Source organism: Cygnus olor, chromosome 5 (genome assembly GCF_009769625.2).
Source record: "Cygnus olor isolate bCygOlo1 chromosome 5, bCygOlo1.pri.v2, whole genome shotgun sequence".
In the NCBI taxonomy this organism is placed as follows: Eukaryota; Metazoa; Chordata; class Aves; order Anseriformes; family Anatidae; genus Cygnus; species Cygnus olor.
In genome coordinates this window covers 52,685,682-52,708,548 of record NC_049173.1, presented here as the reverse complement: position 1 = coordinate 52,708,548, position 22,867 = coordinate 52,685,682, and the positions used below count along the sequence as shown (strand labels likewise).

At 52.0% G+C, this 22,867-nt stretch overlaps 2 protein-coding genes across 2 annotated transcripts in view; both read right to left on the bottom strand.

Annotated features, from left to right (window-relative positions):
* The window catches only part of ACCS (1-aminocyclopropane-1-carboxylate synthase homolog (inactive)), a 53,800-nt gene extending 50,679 nt beyond the window's left edge, over window positions 1-3,121 (bottom strand). The window contains exon 1 of the mRNA XM_040557933.1: window positions 2,981-3,121. The gene's annotated coding sequence lies outside the window, so the exon portion shown is untranslated. The remainder of the gene's footprint in view (window positions 1-2,980) is intronic.
* An 8,939-nt stretch (window positions 3,122-12,060) lies between these two features.
* Window positions 12,061-13,436, bottom strand: C5H11orf96 (chromosome 5 C11orf96 homolog). Its single transcript, XM_040557941.1, has one exon. It carries the CDS (start codon window positions 12,815-12,817, stop codon window positions 12,455-12,457), a length of 363 nt encoding a protein of 120 aa, XP_040413875.1. The 5' UTR covers window positions 12,818-13,436; the 3' UTR covers window positions 12,061-12,454.
* Window positions 13,437-22,867: the final 9,431 nt, after the last annotated feature.

Here is a 22,867-nt window from a genome sequence, read left to right as displayed (position 1 = left end):
CGGCCCTGGGCAGCCTGCTCCTGGTGGTCCTGCTTGAGCAGGGGCTGGACCAGATGGACCAGAGGTCCCTGCCAGCCTCAGCCACTCTGTGGTTTTAGTCCTCCTGTGTACAGAAAGTGCTTGAGACTATTGACCCAGTTGCACTCAAGAGGATTCAGGCTGAAACTGGAAACAAGGAAAAGGAACCAAAATGCATTTTTTTGTTTAGTCTCAAAACTGCTTTTTTGGCACGTAATTCGTGTTTCTTACAGCCTGGAAGTCGTGGCTCAGCTGTCAGTGGGGAGTGGGGCCTCTCAGTTGGCCTCTGAGCTCTCTATGCAGAAGTCAGCCACATGCCTGATCCTGTTACACCAGGGTAACACTCTGGTTTTAAAAGCCAACAGGATCACTAATCTCAAAGACCCGTACCTTTCCTCAAAATCACATTGCCACTAAGGGGTGTGCCACAGCTCTCCGTTGGCTGAGACCAATGAGTAAAACTTCCATTGTCTGGTCTCATAGCTGGAGGACAGCTAGGAGGTCGGGCCAGCCCCTCTGAGACAACCAGAAGCTTGGCTGCCATGGAGAGCTGAGAATCTATAAGTTTAAAGTTTTTAAGTTTAAGTTACAGGAGTTACAGGCTCCTACAGATGTAGTGGGTCCTTTTTTTGGATTTAGGCCTTCAAGATAGGAAGTGCTGGCTTGGGGGTGGATGTTCAGCTTTAGCTTTGCCCTCTGAGCACCAGCTGTACAACAGACTCAATATCCTGCAGTGACATGACTAACTCTGTTGCCTGCCCTAAGCAGAAACCTAAACAGAAAAATGGATCATGAAAATTAAAAGGAAAACATATAAAAATGCATAAATAAAATTAATATAGCTATATAACAAGTAAATAAAGAACCTAATTACAGGACAACAGCTCCCAGACCCACCTCTCTCTGGGATCCTGCTCTCTGAGGCCATGCCATGACTAATCAGCCTGCCCAGAGCTGAGCAAGTGGAGCATCCCACGCCCATGGTGCAGCTCTGGCACAGCCCTGCCGCTCATGCCAGGGATAGAGAGAGCTGCTCTCCCTGGACCACGGTAACCCTGAGAGGTGACATGGCCCAGGGCCATGCCAAAAGCTTCTGCCACCCCACACGGGTGGGCACACTGCTGCCACTGCTGCAGGAACCCCAGCCAGGTGCCACAGGCATGCAGCGAGATGCGGGATGGCTCGGATGGGCACAGTGCACATCAGTGTCAATTCCCCACAGCTGGCCTCTGACATCTCCGAATTAACTCCCCCTGCCTTGGCTTCCTACCCAGGGGAAAAGCCCTGAAGCAGACTCCTGGAAGACGTCACATCCAGCCCCAGCCTGATACCCCAGGTTTTTCCACCACAGAAGGACACCAAGCGCATCACGGGCGCACACTGCCATGGCTGGCATGCAGCCCTTGGGACAGCAGGCACAGCAGGCAGGGATGGGAGGCTCTTGCAAAAACTGGAAAAACCCATCATGGCAGAACTAAAGCCAAGCCTTAGATCTGCCATGCACTGCCCTGGCTGCACCTTGCACCTCCAAAACTAGCATTTGACTTTATTGCTAAAGACACAAAGATATGTGGGTTCCCACTGCATGAAGAGCATGTTCTTCTTGGTGCCTATCAATAGCCCTCAAGCAGAAATCCCTCCTCTAAAAGCCTTTTTGGATCCCCCTCTGGTGGAACCTGACCTGCAAGGAGCTGCAGGTTTCTGCATGGGTCTCCAGGGAGCACTGCACGAGGGAGAGCTGCTGGCTGCTGAACAACACAGCCAGGTCACTGGGACACATGGAAGGGGTTAACATGCACCGTTCTCCAATGTGACACTGCTTTTTCTGCCTGCCTTAGCCTTCCTGATGGGACAAATCATACCATCGTGCTCCCTCCAGCAAAAAACCTTCTCAAAATGCTCAGGTTTTTGAGGGACGAATAACACTTACCTCACTTGGCCCCTTCAGCCTTAAACATCTGAGCACCAACAGTCAGTATCCCAAAATAGCGCACGGTAATTCTGCTCTGATTTTGTTCCTCAGGAGGGGAACAGAGCAGCCACGGGGTGATTATGCTGAGAACAACGCCTTTGGGTTTCCTGCTCTTTACTTTCCAGCTCAAGAGCCATAAAGGCATTTAATCACCTCTCCAGTCTCCCTGCAGGACCAGGATGGCTGCTGGCAGCCACCTGCATGCTGGGGCTCACAGCCGTGCTGTGCCAAAGGCTCTGGGAACAGGCAGAGGTCCTGCCCCTGCCTCAGCCTCCTTGGGCAGAGCCAGTACCCCACCACACACCTTTACAGCAACACCAAAACTCCTCGTTTGAGGGCTATCTGTGCTATTTTTAATATGGCTTTCAGCTTTGAGGACAACACACCCGTGTGTTGTGCACAGAACCCCAAGTGCACGCCTCCAGGCAGCACGTGGCACCGCGTGAGGTTGGGGCAAGTCTTGGCACATCATTTTCCTCCGCAGCTGGCTCTGGCTGCAGAGGTCCCAGCCTAAAAGGAGGCTCTGTGCAGAGCTGGCAGCTCTCTCTGTGGCATGGGCCAGCTGACCCAGCTCCAGCAGCAAAGCCACCCAGCAGCATGCCCGGCTTCAGGGCCACGGCCCATGGGGCTCTGGGTCTGCTGGCTGGAGGTGCTCAGAAGAGAGATGGCGTGGTGGGAGCAGCTGGGGCTGGGACTGTGCTGACGGTGCTAGGTGAGCAAGACACAGAGGGCAGAGCTCCTCCTGGGTGGTGACCAGGCTACAGCATCCCTGTGGGCAGGCAGGGATGGAGCACACGGGGGTCATGGCGCTCACAGGCTCCCCTGCTCACACGCTGTCAGGTCCTTGGTCCTCCTGCCCTCAACAAGGGGCCCTACCGCTTCCTTAGCATAACAGCATTAAATAAAAGGTCTTAGCAATGCATATAAAAAGTCTGAAGACTCTGACAGGGGCACTTGAACAGGTTTTATGGGAGCAATTTAAAAGGTCACCTCCGGCAGCTGCCTCTGCTGATGTGCGGCACCACACGCCTCCTCCCGTCCCTCTGCCTTTGTGCTCGCCTGCTGGTGTCTGGCTGAAATCAGCGGCAGCTTCTGGAGTTCGACAGGAAAAGAGGCAGAAGTGATCCCCTCCTGGCAAAAGAAATCCAAAATTTCAAAATGTGATTTTTGCCCTTGCTGGGAGCTTGGTGGCTCCTCACCCAGACAGCCCATGTGGTGCTCCCACCCCATCAGATGCTGGGGCAGCTGCTGGACAAGCACTGTGAGTGGGATGCAGCTGTGAGGTCTGCTTTTGGACCTGCTCTACCAGCAAGCAGAGGGAGATGGTGAAAATCACACTTGTTTTGACAAGCTGCTGAGGAGGAGGCCAGGTCTGACACGCTGTCCCACTTGAGCTTGCATCAGGCCAAAGGAGAGATAGCAAAATGGAAAATGTGAATCTGCTGGGCTCATAGAGGCAAGCAGGCTGCGTGCTGTAAATCAGGTTTGTAAGTGCAAGGGAGACTGGGGCAGGCAGTGCAAGCATTAAGTAGAGTTATGGCTCTCTCTGAAGTCTGTTCACTTTGGGACGACAGCAAGGAGGAGCAGAACAGGGTGTAACGGATGGAGTGCACTGCGGTGGGGAGCTCTGCCGATTTTGTTCAGCCAGCAACACCGACCAACAGCTTCACAAACAAAAACGTGCTTGGGGAAGGCTGAGCTAAGCATCATCTCAACCATATTTTCAGGAGCACGGCCCAAAGAGGCAGCTTTCCATGTGCAGCAGCCCTGGTCTCAGCATGGCACGCGGCCCTGACCCACCGCCCCCCTGCACAGGCTGCAGCCCCCTCCTCACGTGTGCTGGAGGCCTCCAGCTCCGGTGTCTGCACCCTTGTTGTCACCATACCCCTGTTGTCCCTGCACCCCTGTTGTCACCGTACCCCTGGTGTCACTGTACCCCTGCTGTCACCGTACCCCGTGCACATAGTGCAGGCCAGGCCATGACATGCGGCACCGCTCTCTGTCAGAGCACAGACACCAGCCCAAGGGCTGGTCCTTGGTGGCGGACACAGACAGAAAAGCATGCTGTATTTAAAAAATACCTCCTCCTGCCGTGGACGGAACAATCTGGAAACAAACTGAGCCAGGCCAGGAGGGGCCTGCAGGGGGACAACCCCTCTGCCCCAGGAGGAGGAGGAGCAGGTGGCCGCAGCATGGCCCCGCTGTTTTTTAAACCTGTGGGCCCTGACAGGAGCATTAACAACGCAGGAGGCTAACTCAGCCAGCACCAAGGGCACGGGTGAGGCTGGAAAGCCTGCAGCAAGAGGGTCCCTGTTGGGGCCAAGGCGTTCAGCAACACCAGCACCCCTCCAGAGCCCCGTGGGCTGCATCCAGCCCAGCCACGGGGCTCGGCGAAGAACTTGCAGACGTGTGTGTGCTTATTTGTGTGGAAAGCGGGGGCATCGCACCGTGTCAGGAGCTTCCCGTTCGTCCTACGTGAGCTCGAAACGTACTCAACAGAAATAGGCACTGCACATTTGGTAACAGCGGGGAAAAAAAGCACAATCCCGGCTTTTCACACACAATCCCGGTCTACCTGTTATTATTGTCTGGGTTCCAGCAGTGGACCCAGAGCCAAAGTCTGTGGTGATTTATCCCTCACTCGGTATAATTCCATTAACTGAGTGGGGTTATTTAGTTATTGCAAAATTTGGCCAAATTATTTTTGTTTAGGCACTCATTTTATTTTTGTAACCGTGCCCCCTGAAACGCTAACCCTCCAGCCTGTAACCATTTCCTCTAGCAGGACCAACATGACATTTGGAAAGGACTCATATGCCAGCACCCGACTTCTCCTGCTTTATTTAGCTATGTTCTGGAGGCAGCGCTGATGCTCGCTTCAAGATCAGCATTCATGTGTTTATGCAGGAATTAAGCAGAGAGCAGGAGATAAAGCACACATCCATACGGACACAGACATGGGAGGACGAGGAGAGAAATCTCTACTTTGTGCTTATAAAGCTGAATTTCCAGTCTCTTACAAGCAGACAAACCAGCCAGCACACACACAAACTCACGCACTGAGTGCTCTGCCCAGACAGGGCGCAGGCAGGGCTCGTGGTCAGGACAGACAGACGGACAGACTTTGCCTTGTAGTGCAGCAGCAGGCTGCTGCAGGGCAGAACCTGCACATCACCCAGGAGCACCCGCCTGGCTGCTGGGGAGCCTGTCCCCATCCCTGTCCCTGTCCCCACAGGACTGCAGGATGGCAGATCCACATAAACCTCCCTCCGAGCAATCTGCCGGGCTGCTTTCTGAGCAGGCCACATCCACAGCATCCTTTGGCAGGGAATTGTGTGCTTCTGTTATTTATTGTGCAATAAAAATATTTCCTCTTGTTTGTCCTAAACCTGCTGTCTGATAGCTCGTATGGTGCTTCAGCTCTTGTATTGTCAGAAATTAATAACAAGTTCCTCACCAATCTCTCAAAGTGTTCATGAGGTCCTGCATCTCTCCCCTGTTCTCATTTGATTTTCTGAACTGGATGGTCCTACGCTATTGCATCTCCATCCTGCAACAGGTACTTTTATATATACTTTTTTTGAAATACTTTTTTTGGGAAATAACTCGACCTACACAGATAATTCAAGATACCAGAGCACTGTGGTTTTAGATTGCTGACAGATTAAGATCATTGTTTTGCTCTTGGTTTCTTCCCTACTAATGCTCAACATTCCCACCTCTTAATCCTTGCTGAGAAGCAAGCCGACATGAAACTATCCACAGCGACTCCAGCATCTCTTTCACTACCAATAATTACTGCGACTTTAGAGTAGTTTGTGTTGAATGTATAATCAAATATACATAGTTATAGTGTTGTATGGAATGCACTTAGTTTTCCTGATACCACCTTATCCTCCTGGATGGTTCATTCTCATCCCCATTCAGGACAGCCAAAGACTTTCTAGTCAGCTTCTTTCTTTCTATACGTTTGGAAAAGTTCATATCGGAAGAAGTTTCTAGCCTTTTACAAGCCATTCTTCAAAATCTTTTTTAAGCATGTCTTATTATGATTTCACATTTAGCATCCCAGCATTTATGATGCCTCCAGTTTTGCCTCTTTGGACATGATTTATGCTTTTTTTTGCAGGATATATTTTACTTCCAATAATATTCTATCTACTATTTAACTATGTTAGCTATTTTTACTCATTTTGAAAAGTCTTTCTGGTGGTTAAATTTATCATAGACTCCTCATATTCGGAGTCTGGATATCTGCAAGCCTTTTTTACTCTTTTCCTTTTAATTTTCATCTTTGAAGCTACTTCTTTACAGTAGAGGATGGAGGGAGGAAGTTTCACCCTAGAAAGCCAGGAAATTTGAGTGTTCCCTCATGTGAAGCACCCCTTCCACCCAGGTCCAGACTCCCATCTGTGCTGGCAGAATAAGCCCTTTCCGAGTGTGGAAGCGCCGGGGGGTCCCCGCGTAGAGGAGAGCCACCAGGCTCTGGTCCCTGAGCTTGGGAATAGGACCCCTGAGAAGGCCACATGCAAGCTCAGCAAAGTGTAAATACCGTTCATCAGCCTCCCCAGCCTGAAATCCTAAAGCTAATCCTGCATCTAAAGCTAAGCAGAAATCTGGGCAATCCTGCCATTTCCCTGCTCTGCCTGCTTGTCTCCACAATAAAAATACGCAGGGACTCTTCACCCAGGAGTAAACATGCACATATAGACATAGTCATAAAACTAATAACTAAACCCCTAAAACTGGCGGATTGGTTATTTTGGGCCGATCTTCTGGGAAGAGGAGGAGCTGCTTGATAAGTCTAACAGTTATTTTGGGAAACGAACAGATATGTCACAGAAAAACATTGATACATTTCTTAACTAGGATAAGCGGGCAGCATTTCACCTCATTTCACCGTTTGGTTGGATCCCGGGGGGTGCCTGACCTCAGGCGTGCTCCTGGTGGAAGGTGACTGAAAGCAGGCTGTGCCGTGTGCCTCCCTTCACCCTGAGGCTGGCTGTTTTCAAGTTATTCCCTTCTCCCTTCCCCTCCTGCCTCTCCCTGTGCCGCTGGTGCTGCTCCAGCAGCTCCATCCCCTGCAGCCCTGCCCTGTCTACCATCCTTCCCTGTTTCTGCCTCTTTGAGAGCACCTGCAAGTGATGCGGGTCCCTGTGCTGTCACCCTGTGCCCCACTGGAACCCCTGGCACATGTCCCCAGCCAAAACACACGTCCCTAGCCAAAACACACGTCCCTGGCTGAAACACCTATCCCCAGCCAAAACACGCCAGCCACATTGGTGCTGCCAATATGCAGCTGAAACGTGACCAGCTCAGCTCGGCAGCAGTTGTTTAAGAGAAAGCGTGAGCTCAGCGCTACCTTTCCTACACCGTGTTACTCAAGGCACGGGGAGAAAGCCGTGCTGCCTCGCTGGGTTTCCCCTGAGAGGCTGGGGGAGCAGTGCCCGAGCTCCCTCAGCCGTCGGAGGCTGCTGCGAAAAGAGCCTGAAATGGGTCTTTAACGATCAAGGGCAGGACCTCCAGATATTTCTCAAAGGGAAAACACAGACTTGCCAGAAGCCGGGATTAAAAGTAACAAGCACATAAACATCCTTCATGCAGCTCTGTGCTAGCCAAGAACTGTTTCACAGGCGGGCTGTGTTCCCTCCCTCCCTCCCTGCCTTTTTGCCAGGCCCCGTCCCTCCTGCCCAAGAAAGGTCATTTTCTTCACAGGCAGAGGGAAAAAAGTCTTCCACAACAACAGGGTCTTAAATCAAGCCGAGGAAGAAAACTTCCCCTTCACCAACTCCTAATAAATAACTTCAATCTCCTCGATGCAAATGCTTCCAAACAAAGAATCCCTGTTCGCGACAGTCGTAAATTATCGTGGCGGATCTTGTTTTGTTTGAAATCGGACCCAAGCGGACCTCGCCTGGGTTTCAAAGCAAGCAAGTCTTCTGGTGGGGACTTCTGGTGGGGACCCCAGCTCCCCGCTGCCCACCTCCAGCCACCAGCCCCAGGCCAGGGCTCTGCAGGGCTGTGCAAAGCCCAGGAGCGCGCTGGGCGCCGCGGAGCACGGGCTCGGACGCTTCGTGCCGGTCCGTACACGTGCTCAGGAACATCAGCACATAGCCCAAGTTCCTGGGGGGCAGCGCCAGGGCACGGCCGGACCAAAGCCAGCCTCACATGAGCACAGCCAAAATCGGGAGCTGACCCCCTGCTATTTACAGCACACTCGCTCACACGGTGCGTCTAAGTGCATGATGACCCAGTTCACACGTTTCATAGCCTTCAAGCTGGTGCTCCAGAAGCGGTTATGTGACTCTGCCACCGCAGTTACTGGTTACACAGCTTTGAGGCATGGTCCCTCGTCCCCTGGCACCAGTTACATTAATTGCTCTGCCAATTAAATACCTGGAGGTGCTTTCCTCTATGCTCATGGTACAGCAGCACTCCCTCCAGACCGGGCTGCCCAGGCACGGCGGTGCGATGTGGTGCGATGTGATGCGATGCGATGCAATGCTGCTTGGGAATTAATTAAGTGGAAGCTCGTTAAGCTGCAGAGGTGGAAAGTGAAAGATCCCAGACTGCTTGCTGGCTGCAGGGCTGAGGTGCTGAACCCACCGTACTGTGCAACCACCTCCTGCTGCAGAAGGTGAGCTGGCCTTGCACGAGGTTTTAATGGGCCTGTGAGTATTTCCTCCTCAGGTTACAACATACTTACAAAATATTCCTGAAGTTTGGAGCCAGGCTCGCTGAAGTGCTCTGCACAGCTTGCACCCTCTTGCATCCCCAAAACCTGTCGGGGCCCTCTCTGCTCCATGTCCTCTGCTCGCTCCTGGAAGCAGCCCCAGCCTGGAGTGTCCCTGGTGAGAGACTGGGAGCCCAGAGGTGGGAGAAGCCACCCGACGGCAGCAACGCTGCCCACAGCTAGGGGAGGAAACAGTCCCTGGCCACCTGGGGTGGACATTTGACGGCAGCCAGAAATCCTCCCTGAATTTGCTGAGTCAAATATAACTAAAAGAGAACAAGTCTTGGAGAACACGTCCTGTGAGGAGCGGCTGAGGGAGCTGGGGCTGTTTAGCTTGGAGAAGAGACCTCATCGTACTTTACAATTGCCTTACAGGATAGGCTCGTCTCCCAAGCACCAAGTGATAAGACAAGCGGAAATGGCCTCAAGTTTTACCAGGGGAGGTTTAGGTTGGGCATTAGGAGAAACGTCTTTACTGAAGGAGTAGTGTGGTATTGGAACAGGCTGCACAGGGAAGTGGCTGAGTCACCATCCCTGGTGGTTTTTTCTTCAAGAAAGGTGTAAATGTAGAACTTACAGCATGGTTTAGTGGTGGACTTGTCAGTACTAGGTTAAAGGTTGGACTAGATGATCTTAGAGGTCTTTTCCAGCCCGAATATTTCCCCAAAAGGTTTTTGTGGATTCATAGAATCAAACAAACCACCACCACCACAAAAAAAAAAAACACCACAGGAAAGGAGATCCATAAGGTGCACAGAGAGGACATTTTTCCCCTCCATGATGCCACAGGAGCAATAGCACTGCACCATTCAGCCTATCCAGAGAACAGCTTTTACTCACCCCCCTGGGTGCTCCTCAGGATAGGATGATTTACACATGCAGCAATCTGAGAGTAAAATCGGGTCACATTAAAAACAACTTCTGCCATGCAATTTCCTGTGAATCATAGGATTTGTCCCCTGGGCTCCCTCCAGCCCTGCCTGTTCTGCCCAATCTCCCCTCCACCCCAAGCCCCATCCTGCTTTTCCACCAGAGTTTGGCTCCCAGCCCCTCCCTGCAGACGTAGGATGCTCGTGCCTACTCGCTGCCATCCTGAGCATCACCACAAGTGGCATCTGCTGGATGATTTTAAGCTGTGAACCGCTGAAGGGAAATGTACAGCCCACGTCTCAAGCCTGGGTAGTGGGTGACAGACTCAAAAGTCTCTGATACAGTCATTAGCCCCAGTGAAGTGAATTTAATAAGGTTTGGTTGTAGCTTCTGTTTTTTTTTTTTGTTTGTTTTTAATCCTTACAGGACAGATATCCGTGATGCTAAAAAACATTGCAATAGAAACCTTCAAAATGAGTAAAGGAGGCCTGGAACAAGGTTTGCTTTTCCACCTGTGTGCAGTATGGCCTCTCCAGGACAGAGCTAAAACACCCTGCGTTTTAACCCTTTTGCCTAGCTCGTAACAGCTGGGAAGATAAATGATAGCCTGTCTTTAGCACTGGCATCTCCCATGTGCATGTCGGTCGCTTCGAGAGGGAGCAGAAAAATGTTAACAAAGAACTGTTGAAGAGAAACTTGTTTACTCAGCCTCTCCAACGGGATACGTCTTTTTTTTCTCAAATATTGTGCTACAATAGATTCTTGAACCCTCTTTATCCTCTGCGTTAACATCCAGCACAGCTCGGGTTTGTCTCTTGAAAGAGAAAAGTGAGCACGGGCACCCCGGGGAAGCTGGAGCCCGAGGCCCCTGTGCCCGATGGAGGCGGGCGGTGGCTGACGGCCTGCTGCGAGCCCCGCTGCTGGACAAGGGCAGAGGACGGCGTGCTCACAGCCTCCTGAGGGGACCAGGCAGCGCCTGCACCTCCGGGACTTGTACCGGGGTGGAAGCAAAGCACGACCGAAAAGCAGACCGAGCCTGCAGTACGGGGAGGATGCTGTACAACCTTACAGAGCTCATTAGCACTCCGCGTACCTCACGCAACGCTTAGGCAGACGGCTGCAGCGTTCCCAGAGATGTTTCAAACCCTTTTGCAAAACCAAAACTCCCAGAACTGTAACGGCTTTAGGAGAATTCACTGACAAAAACGTAGCCCAGCCGCTGGAAGCCGATCACTTCCGACAGCACCCGGCTTGCCGGCTGGCAGCTGTCCCGGAGGCGAGGCCGCGGCACCTTGCGGGCAGGCGGTGCGCGGGGCTGTGCCCGCACAGCGAGCAGCCGCTGTACTCCGGCAGCAAGGGGAGCCGAGGTGGCTCGCAGAGCCATGCAAGGCTTAAACGCCTTCTGGGCAGCGGGGGGCAGAGCCCGGAGCCGCTGAGTGCACCCTCCTCCTCCCTGATGGTTTTCCTCAGCTTTAAGCCAGAGCCAGGCTTCAGCCGTGCTCCCCAGGCAGCCCGCCTGCACTCAGGTGGGTGCAGATGCACCCCACGGGGTGCCCCCATCGCCACCACCTTCCCCTCCTGCCTCTGGGCCAGCCCTCACGGCCCCCGGGGAAGCCAGCGGGATGCTGTTCGTCAGGGGCCACTTCGTCAGCTGTAAGGACAGGCTTAGGAAAAGCTCCCACCCCCCAAGGGTCTACCCCCAGGAGCGTTAGCTGGAGGCTGCAAATCCCTAGGGGGTAATCCCTCGTAATGGGGAAGCGTAAACTGCCCGAGGGGTGCCCTGAGGGAGGACGTGCCGTGGGAGCAGGCTGTCAGCGCAGGAACAGCACAAGGGAACAGAGAAATTCTCGGTCCAGAGATTTGCTTCTCCTGCAGATAAGATTCAGGCGCTCCTCAGCACAAATACCGTGGTCGGAGAGATGGGAAAGTCTGTCACACGCACACCGAAGCCCCACATAACTCCGCTGCCACCCCACAGGGGAAAGCCTCTGCTTTTCGGCTCCAAGACAAGCCCGTCCCGTCCCCACACCGCCGCTTGCTCTACCAAACCGACCCGTGCTCGCTCCAGCTGCAGCACCCGGCAGCTCAGGGGCTGGAAGGGACAACAGCAATTCGTACAAGACCAGAAAGCACACGTGCAGCTCTGAACGAACTACACCTGCCCGGCTGCGTTAACGTTTTCAGGCACAAGCACTTCCAAACAGTCCTCAAACATCAAGCTACTTTAACACAGAGATCTCTGAAAGGAAAATAAAGTTGTCTAAAATCAGCCTAGCTTGTGTCCTGTCTCATCAGCGTGTACCTGGCGGCACAGACCTCGAAACCTCTCCGAGCAGCATCCCTGGGGAGAGCGCTGCTGCTTCTGCACGGGCTGCCGGCAGCCTCTGAGTCCCTCCAGCCCTCGCCAGAGGGGCGAGGAGAGCCCGAAGAGGACAGCAGGACCCCGAAATAAGGACAGTCCGGTAGGTACTGTGCAAATATATCGGATTTTATTACTCTTTTATGGAAATAATAACAGACATTCAGGTAGAAACATATTAAATTAACGCAGTCAACAGTTTAAATGCAAAAATAAATATAAAGTCCAGCAGCTCGACGCATCTAAAACAGCTCATATTTCTTCTAACGAATAGAAAAGATTTTTTTTTCCCTTTTTTTTTTTTTTTGTGTGTGTGTCTTTCAGGCGGAGAGTTTCGTACAATCGAATAGAAACGCAGGTACAAGCGCTTTCTCAGAAAACATCCCGGCCCGCCGGGCGCCCCGCCGAGCCTCCCTGCGGCCGGGTCCCTGCCGGAGCGGGGCGGGCGCAGTCCCACCGGGCCGGGCCGAGCCGTGCCGAGCCGGGCCGGGCCGTGCCGCCCTCAGAGGGCCGAGTCCGAGTCGCTGGAGTCGAGGCTGTTGCGCAGGCGGCAGCTGCCCAGGCGGTCCCGCTGCAGGCTGAGGTTCTGGGTGCTGCGCCGCAGGCACTCGAGGGACTGCAGGAAGGACTTCTTGGCCTTCTCCTCCTCCATGGGGGACACCCCCTCCTCCTCCACCTCCTGGATCTCGTCGAAAGTCACCGGCTGCGTCTTGAAGCGCGACTGCCGCGGCCGCCGCAGCTTGCCCCGGGGGGCTCGGGCCGGGCGGGCGGGCGGGGGGAACTCCTCGGCCACGCAGACGAAGTGGGGCATCACCGCCTGGTAGCTCGAGCAGACGCCCAGCAGCTCGGCGGGCTTGGCGGCCATCCTGCCGCCCGGCGGGGGGCACCGAGCCGGGCCGGGGGGCGGCGCCGGGGCCGGCGGGGCGGGGGGCGCTGCCTCGGCCGTGCCGGGAGCCGGGTCCCGGCGGGGGGGGGGGGGGGGGAGCGGCGAGGAGCCGGGGCGATGGGAGCCGAGCGGAGCCGGGCGACGGGAGAGGAGCGGTGCGGAGCCGAGCCGGGTGACGGGAGCGGTGCGGTACGGTACCGGGCGACAGGAGCGGTGCTGAGCCGGGAGATGGGAGCTGAGCCGGGCGATGCGGAACCCCTCGCGTCCCGCCTGCCCCGGCAGAGCGGCTGGGCTCGGCGGGGCTCGGCACGGCCGCTATATAGCCCGGGCTGCCCACGCCCGAGCATGCTCAGACGGCGGCGGGGCCTCCCCGCTGCCCGCTTCCCTTCCGCCGCTCCGCCCCCGGCACCGCCGCCCCCCGGCCCCCCCTGCCCACGGCCGGGGCCAGGCCCAAGCTGCTGTCCCCCCCCCCCCGGTGCCAGGGTCAGCCCGATGTAAGGGGCTGGGGCCGTCCCCACCTCCCTCCCGGCTGCGGGTTGATCGGGATTAAGTACCTGCTTCGGCGTGACTCCGGGTTCTTGCTTCGCCGAGGGGGTCCTAAAATTTCCCGTTCCCCTGGGTCACGCTCGTGGTGCACCAACACGTCCCTCGGACACGAGTGGCACACGCGCGATGCCGAGCCGAAACAGGAGCTGGCAGAGCTGGGCTGGGACGGCACCGCGCTTCCGAGCTGTGCGTGCCAAGGAGGCTCAGGGATGGAAAAACCCCGCAGCGTGAGGAAACCGTAGGGCAGGGATAGGAAAGGAGCTAGAACGGAGCAGAGCAGAACAGCGTGAGGGAGGTAGAGCCTGAAATGTTTCGTCCAGCAGTGGACACCACCGCAAAGCCTCGGCTCTGTCTTTCGGTACGACGCGGGACCAGCCGCCGACGTCCGGGGGCTCTGCCAGACGAGGCCGATGGCCTCGTGCAACAAACAACCATAACTGCAGCCCCGTCTCAAACCGGCCACAAAAACATGAGCTGGTCTGGGAGAAAGGTGACTGGCGGCTCTTGTCAGCGCGCCTCAGAGGGCTGCTGGCTGCTCCGCTTGTCGTCAGCGCTGAGGGATCGCTCGGAGCCTCGGCTGCAGACAGCATCTGCCTGCAGTCTCGCAGCTCCTTGGCTCCCCAAAGCAGCTTCGGGGCCAGGCTCAGTTTGAAGCCTTTTTATTGGGAGACGCAATTAACTTAATAAGGGAACAATTTTCTGTCAGGTCAAACTGAATCATTCCAGTTTGGAGAAGACGGTGTTTTTTTACTGTTGATTTTAATGGCTAAATTTAGCCCCCTGAAGCCCTGACTGCATTACGAGGACTTTCTCTCCAAAGGACCCGCTTACAGCAGATTTTATTCCTGAGAACTGGACTCTGCAGCACGGCCAGGACCGAGCTGTGCTTCCTCAGCACAGCCCTTGGGGAGGACAGGACCGCGGGGTGAGACCTGGAGGACCCCTGGGGCTGAGCTCGCCTCTCCTGCAGGAGCAAACTGGCAGCAGAGGAATGCATCTCACATTCATGTGAAGCAAGGTAAATTTAATCTGCTCTAGCAACAGCCGTAGCATAAGAGGATCCAAGGCCCTGCAGAAAAAAGGCCAGTTGACTCACTGCCTGAAATTCAACACGAGCATCCCCAAACTACCCACCGAGTTTCGTAAAGAAAGTTCAGTGAGGGCAAACCGCTTTCCTTGCAGGTAGGACGAACACCGAATTCCCTCGCAATTAGGACTATAAAAGGCTCTGGGAAATTTCAGTGCTGAGTTGGAGCAACATCACCATGGTAATAACCAGGAAGCCTTAAGTTTTAGTTTGAGACAATTCAGAAAAAAATATCCTGTGACATAAACCCCCGAGTCAGGTCTGCAATGCGCTAATGTAAAAAACTATATTTATTCCAGTGGCTTAAATCATGCCTTTAATCTAGGTTACTCCCGGTATTGAAATGTGACCTCATCGTATAGATTACAGAAACCCTTGGCCATGGTGATCATACGAGGGGATTTCTTTCCTGCATAGCATGGAGCTGAAGTCACATCGCGCGCCAGGGCATGGCACCCGGGCTGCAGGGACCTCTGCCCGAGGCTGGGAGCATGTCGAGTGCCGTACGGTTCACGTAAAATATATCACTGCCTGACTTTGGGAAGCTCAAGTGCAGATTGAGAGAAGAAACTGCTAACATGGCTGAAACGCTATCAGGGAAATGAGTTTATGGCGTGGGGTCACTCGTTTGACAATGCAATTACAGGAGACGCACAGCCTTTTAGCGACTCCTCTTGCTGGCTACCACAGCGAGTGCCACACAAGGGGAAGGAAAGAGTAAGATGGGGGGGGAGAGGGTGACATCCACCTCCAGGCTTATACCCAGCAGAGGCGTTTCAAATCTCCTCCCAAAAAGCTCTCGAGAGGAAAACCTGCCTCTCACTGCCCTGCCAGCCGGCACTGCCAGTCCCGCTTTTTGGTTCTGCGAGCCAGCACGCCGTGACTGGCAGCACGCACCAGCCCTTTGGGATCTTGCTCCTGGCAATAATTCACGAGGTAACGGGAAGGGGTTCAGGTTCTTCTCCCGTTCAGTTCACATCTCGAAACAACCAGTTTTACAACAAAAACTGCAACCTAACAGATCCCGGCTCACAAATACGAAAGCACGAAATGGATAAACAGGTAATCGGTACAAACTACTTCTGGAAGCAGAAAAAAATCTTCTCACCCTTTTCTCTGCACGCACACATGATTTAACCTTGAATTCGTACCTTCCTGATGGGGGGACCCAGGTTACTCAAGAACGCCTAATGGAAACCCACTTTGAGTCTGCCGACTGGAAAACCATCACTAATTTCTGGTGACTGTACGCCAACAGAGCAAAGCAGAGCACAGGGAGTTGTTTGACTCATTACCTGCAAGGGCTATGCTCCCCAGGTTGCTGGATCCAAGACGTGCCCTTTCCTTATGCATTTTTTTAGCCTTTGTCTTTCTTCCCAGTGTTTCTAGCTGGGACTTCAACAGCCCGGTAACATTTTTCCTTTAAAAAAAAAAAGTGCCAAATTTGCCATTTGAAAATTAAATTTGGCTAAGTCATGGATTCACAGCTTCTTACAGACAGCCTCACAGCTACCACAATCATCTTTTCCTCGGCCCGTCCCAGAAACCTCCCCCTCGGCCACAGCCACCTCGGTGCTGTCCCCACGCCCTCAGCTCCTCAGGCTGGGGACTCCCCGGGGCCACGAGGCAGCACTGGCCACCTCAAGTCTGAGCACATTCCCTCCGTTATGTTACACGTGTGCTTACAAAACCTACTTACGTGCGATGCCAAATCATTTCAGCTGCGTGGTCACGGATCAGGGACGTGCATCTGGCACCGCGGGCAGCGCTGAAGGCGGTGCGGGCAGCTGGGTGCAGGGGACCCGGCAGCTGCTGGGGCTGGGAGGGCAACACGGCCCCTCCAAGGGCAGCACCAAGGCTAGAACAACACGGGGAACAACGAGGGCAAGGGACGGAGCTGGGGGCGATGACTGGGACAGCAAAACCCAGCGGGGGCCATGCGGCACCCTGCCCGCAGGATACGTGGCGTTCAGCTCTTCTCCAAACACACTTCCCCTGCCAGCCTGCCGTGAGGTCTGGGACCGGGTCCATTCCCTCAAGCACAGCGGTCAGCGCTGCAGGGCGAGGGTGCACCCACAGCACGACTGCAGATGACGGCAAAGACTCGTTAATTCTTGTGAGGAGCTCGGGTGATAGGACAGCATGGCTAACACCAAGTGCGTTCAGAGATCCCACCCCCTCAGATAGCTCACTTTCAGTCTTGCCTGTTTATGTGCTTCAAGCCACAATAAATCCCATAAAGCTGCTCTCTACCAGTTGGACAGCGTACAGACCAAAACGTTCAAATGTATTAATGCTCCTTACAGAAATATAGTATTCTGCTTTTAATTATTTTAATTGTAAAGTGATAGCTGAAGTGAAGCCAGCATCTCAGTAGCAATGTCACAGAACAACAGCATTTGGCTGTCATCACACTACCACTAATAAATGTGGTAATAAAGCTCTTTGTTTTCAAAAAGAGCTGCAAAATGTTCCCTGACGGAAACTGCTGCATTAAATTTCCTTTGTTTGGCCTGACGGGCGTCAGAACGGATGGCAGCTTTTCCCAGCACTGCTACTGACGTATCAGGACATGATGCTGCGAGGATACAAGATAAGAATGCAGCTCAGACAACAGACGAGCGGTTATTTCAGAAACATCAGCTGCTCGAAGAAAGAATCTGTGCTTTTAACAAACAGAGAGACCTGCATACTCCTGCTGCTTTTGGTACACAAGTCGCAGGCGCTCAAAGCCAAGTTCAGCTATGCCCTTCCACGGCTTTACCTGTACACGTATTTCTACCTCTAACTGTTACTGTGATGCTACTAATTAAGCAGTGCTTGCAATTCATAAAGCACATCCTGACTTAGATTGAGAAGCTTGACAAATATTTTTCCCTGAGAAAACACATTACCCTCTGTCAGATCTGGACAAAACCAACCAATGAGCTCTTAGTTAGCCAGGGAGGGCTGACGGCACAGGCACATAAGCTCTGGCTTCTTTGGAAGTCAGACAAAACCGAAACCTTTCCCATGTGAGCCGAGATTTATAACCATAGGCTCGTGCCACAGGTGGGATCCCAGCACTCCTGAAGTACTTGATCTTCCATTTTCTTCTGTGTCTAAAAACACTGCAGAGCACCCAGGTGTTTCAGCAGAACACATTTCCTTTTTTCCCCCCCTCTTCTTTTAAGCCTATTTACAAGTAGTGAAGAAAGAAATCAACTGGAGTCTAGGGATGAAAATGGAAAGTTTCTCCACAATGAACTATCAGACCTTAGGTAATCATATCCTGCAGAATGTTGTTTAATCAATCTAACCCTCTTCAGGGACTTTAGGCAAAAACTGCGAAAGTGACACCAGTAAATAGCTGAATGCTACTTGTCCCAGCAGCCAAAGCCCTGCCTTGAGGAGAGGATCCAATGTGATGCTAACGCTGACAAGCAGAAAGGAAAAAAAGAGTAATCGAATCCCTGCCAGATGAAAGCCAATTGTACTCAAAGCCGAGGAGTGACCTGAAGGCCAGGAAGTTTTTCTAAGACAGAACAGAGCCATTGTGCTCTGGGCAAGGGAGGCCAAGGCAGGAGCTAACCGAGGAGGTGACCGAAGAGAAAAGCGCCCGGTGCAACACGGAGAGCTTTCAGGGAGAAGCAGCCCACACTCAGCTGCTGGCTTGTACCCGTGGCAGCACCGAGGCCTGAAGGGTTTCCTCGCGCTGCCGCTTGCCCTCCAGCAAGTCACGCCTCTGTCTGATCCTGCTTCATCCTTTGCTGTCTGCATCAGAAGCTTCTCAGGGCAAGAAGTCCTCCCGCAGCACGCCCCAGCCGTGGTGAGGACCCGACGGGCAGCAGCGAGTCACCAGCACGACTTCCATCCCGCGCAGCGCCGGGGCTCTCCTGGCCGTGCTGCCTGCCGGGCAGCCTGCTTTGTGCTCCGCTCTGCTCTAAGGGACCGCGCTCGGCTCAGCTCCTTGGCTCAGTCCCCGCAGGGCTGCGTGGCAGCCTGCCCTGGCGCAAGGGAACTGCTGGAAGCGCGCCCGGGCAGAGGGTTGGCACAGGTAGCTCCCTGCTCAGCTGAGCTGCACCGTCAGCCTGCTCTCCAGTGGGGGTTTACACGGCGTCTCCACCGTGGGACTGAGTAGATAACAGCCTCGTGTTGACGGCAAAGCAGTTGCACAGGCAGCTACAGGCAGAAATAGGTTTAGGTTGAGCACCGCTCTGGATCAAACGCACGCTGTCTCTCTGGGTGATCCCCTGGGATCTGAAGTCTTGCTCAGCCAGAAAAAGCCTCCTGAGCGATTAGAACACAAAGAGGCTTTGTTTCTGTTGGAGAATCTAAATGAAATGTGGGGCCCTGCGAGACAGACCTCCTGGCTCCTTACTCTGATTAAAATTTTACACTATGCTACCCGCTCCCTTACCTTAAAAGAGGGCGTCCCAGCTACCTGGAGACATGTCCTCAGAGCGGGAGCGGCCACAGACCTGCCAGCCAACCTGTTCTTGACAGGAGCACGGAGTAACTCCCAGAGCCGCGCCGAATGCTACGCGGGAAACGCACGAGGTAAATCAAATAGGTCGACAAGCGAGAAAGCACACATCTGTCATCTTGCTGAGTGAGTGGCCCTTTGGGAAGGGCCAGCGTTTTTACCGAGAACTGCTGTGGAGCCACTAAATAATACTTACAAGCCGCTCTCGGGCATGCCAAGAAAATGAGATGAGACCGGCAGGATCTCAGCAGAAGTTCGGTGCAGGGAGGGCAGGCCAGCGAGCGCCGATTTAAACAAATGGCACAGGTTGCTATGGGAACCTCAAGCATTTATAAGAAGCACTTCAAAAACAAAACAGAGTGAGGCAGATTTCATATCCAGTCTGAAAATGTTTATGACCCGAAAAGGCAAAGTGGGTGTTAAATGCTTTTTAGCTAAGTCAATAGTACCGGCACTTCACGAGGAGGTATTATGGATTCGCAGCACCCATCGTACGTCTTCTGTCCTGAACCCCAGGAGAACAATCTTCTGTACTCTGCCAGTATTGTGGTACAAAAATTCTGGTTTCTTAACCCCTTCCTGGCACCCTGTCTCTTTCTAAATTACTACTGTCAGAAGCAAATTTCAGGTAGCTATATTAAACCCGTCAGTCACGGCAAGTGGAAAATATATAGCTAGAGTTAATCTGACACAGGAGAAATATAATTATGTACTGCTTTACAGCTAATCAAAGCCAAAAATAAAGATTTTTTTTTCTTGAAAAAGAGAAATGATGAACTTCACTCTTGATTTCAAACAGAACGCGCACAGATCAACCTGGCATGGCCCAACACTGCAATATTTAATCAGATATCCCCAACCCTCATCAAGAGTTCGTGCTTGAATATTCAATTTTCTGAATATCTTGAATATTCGATTATCTGAATATTCTTGCTCTGAATCCTTTGTGCATGTAAAAACATTTGGGTTTGGGTAAACCAAACAGTCCTGCAATGTATTTTACTTTGTATTATTGTAACAAATTCTGAGTTTACAACTTTTTCAGTAAGCTTTCGGCTGGGATTCCTGTACTGTCAAAACAGTCCTGGGAAGGAAGAAAACCTTGTAACTGGAAAATAAACCTTTTGGATAGCATTTTTAGAGATACTGTTTTCAAATCGCCATAACTAGAGGAAAAGTTCCTCCAGCTGCTTATAAGTTGAAGCCTAGAATGTAACTACAAGTTTACATTGTACATAAACCTCACACTGGGCGCTTGACTCCAACAGCAGAAAGAGCTGAACAGTACCACTCCAAATTCTCAAGCTGGCTGGTCTCCAGTTAAAATTCAAGCCTTTAGGTGTCACGAAAACAACACCAGAATTAAAAACCTTTATAAACCCTACCTTTGCACACATCCACTTTGGGAACCATGAGAGTGCTTGCAGTATTAAAGAACAGATTTCTACCTAGGAGAAAAACGACCCTGCAGAAAGATCTCCTGAGGAGATGTGGGCTGGAATCTCCTCTGCTCGGAGCCATTTCCTGCGGTTCCGGAGGGCAGGAGGTTGCAATCTGCTGCCACCTGGCTAGGTGACTTTTTTGGGAGGAGGCGGGGGGAGGAAGGAAGGACCCACAACTTCCCAGCTGGCATGAAGAAACCTGACCTCTGTGCCAACTGTTCTCCTCGCAGCCAGGGCGTGCAGGCCAGGGGGAGGAACCACGCCACGTGCCTTCTCCCCACCGTCATCCTGCTTAGGATACAAGCAGCAGCACGACCAACAAGAGCACGAGCAGCACACAGACAGCAGCAATAAAGTGATGTCACCCCAGGAAAGCTCCGTGGGATGCGGCATTTCTCTTGTAAATTGTTTTATTTTGGGGGGCAAACCTTTGTCTTCTTCCAGTTCAAACCAAATAAACAAAACTACAACACAGTTTGCTAACATTATAAATTGAAACTGAGAAAGTAAGCAAGGAACCGTTTTTCTCCTCAACAGCATCAGCCTCCAGGGCCCTGGAGCTTCATGGCTCCGCTGAATTCAAACAAGTTGCAATTTCCACAGGTTCGGGTTTGTGGGTTTAAGAAGCTCCCACTAGTCCCCATCTCCTACTCCTTCTTGCAGCATGACTGCTTTTAACACAGTGTAAACAAATGTAGAACTAAATGTATGAACTACTAAAGGCTAACATGTTGCCTAGTCAGAATACCTGGAAAAATCAGATGCCCTTTGGTTAAGGAAAAACACTCTCTGTAAGGACTGCAATAACTGGGCACACATACAGGGACATGAACAAAGCACCAGTTACCTGAAGAAAATGAATTTTAAAGTAAATGTCCACCTGCTTCAGCATGAATTCTCAGGACATACATCACTGAGTCCATATCTTAGATTCAAGTGCAAGAAATTAATATTACTTTGGAAACTTATTTCAAACATATTTCCAAAAACATATTGCTTTAGGAACTGGGATAAAAGTGAAGAAATTATTAGATAACAAAATAAGTTTTCCAATAACATGCATTCATTTTAGAAGAATAAGCTATTTCAAAATCTGTATTGTGTTTTAAATAGAGAATCTGCTAATAAGTTTGTCTGATACACAAAGAAAATGTTTCTGCCAAATTTCAGAATACAGGGAATGAAACGACTCAACAGTCTGTCCTTTAGGTCATCAGTACCTTAAAGAATAGGCATAACTGAGTATTAACAACTTGACTGCTCTTGTCAAGAACAACTTTAAACTACAGAAAATGCTGGCTAAGAAGAGGCAGGCGTTTTCCAACCACCAGCTTATTCTTGCATTAAAGAAGCTTGCCAGTGTGTTACAAGGCACAGAGTATTTACCCGTGCTTAGATCCTGCTTCAAGCTGAAAGCGAAGCCGTACCCAACCAGTGTTTTGATCCAGGATGCCATCCGCTGCAGTGAGAACCGTGCAGACAGCATGTGTGACGACTGAGAAGGCAACCATCAGCTCGCTGGTTCTAACAACAGGTAGGACGTACCTAGGTCAGGCAAACTCCAGCAAGGCAACCAAGAATCGGGTCTGAGCTGCTGACTGCTCCTCTGTAACAGCAGCAGTTTGAGAGAGAGCCCTGCAAGCAACCCCTGCTCTAATGCGGTAAGCACCGATCTAGGAGCAGTATGTTCTGCTAGCAGCACCAGACCAGGTGCCGTGCCTGGTGATACTAACACTATACTTACAGCTTTACAACTTACAGTGTGATGATGATAATTTGTGTCCAAATCTTTGGGCCAATTCTGAATATCAAGTTTGGCAGCGCAAGCATGAATTTTAGGGATGCTGACATTTCTTGTCCCACCTGAAATCACTGGAAGCCACAACTCAGTTGTTCTAAAAAGAAACTAAGAATGCATTAGTAAATTCTGAAAAAAACAAAACCATTTTTTATCTCCTTGTTTCTGTTTTCCTGCCTATGACATGGAGCTAACACTTCTAAGCCAACAGGGATGGAAGACTGTTAGCACGCAAGAAATCAGCAGTTTTGACCTAGCTGATAAGATTCATGGCTAAGATGTTTCTGTTCCTTGCCCTTGTGTGACATGTCTACACAAATAAGCAGTAAGGACAGAAATCTGCCCATAGAGAACATAGCAGAAGGAAGCCTCGACCCGCTGTTCTACTAGGCACAAGTATAATTCAAGCAGTTTTATAAATAACAAAACTGACTGCTTTGTTGCAAAAGACTCTTGCAACCTACAAATAAAAAGCAATGCATTACCCCTTGGTGAAGTGATTAACACTCAGAAATCACCACAGAGTGCAGCTTTCCCATTTCCATACGCACAGTGCACATATAGCTGGCTTTACATAAAAGAATCCTGAACATGTCCTGGATCTATGTCACTTGAACGTAGATCACTATCTGGGGAGAAAGGGGGGGGACAAGAGAAGGTGCAAAAATAACTGCTCACTGAATCTTTCTGC

Coding starts and splice junctions, on each gene's coding strand:
- C5H11orf96 (XM_040557941.1), bottom strand. CDS start 12,817: ATGGCCGCCAAGCCCGCCGAGCTGCTGGGCGTCTGCTCGAGCTACCAG.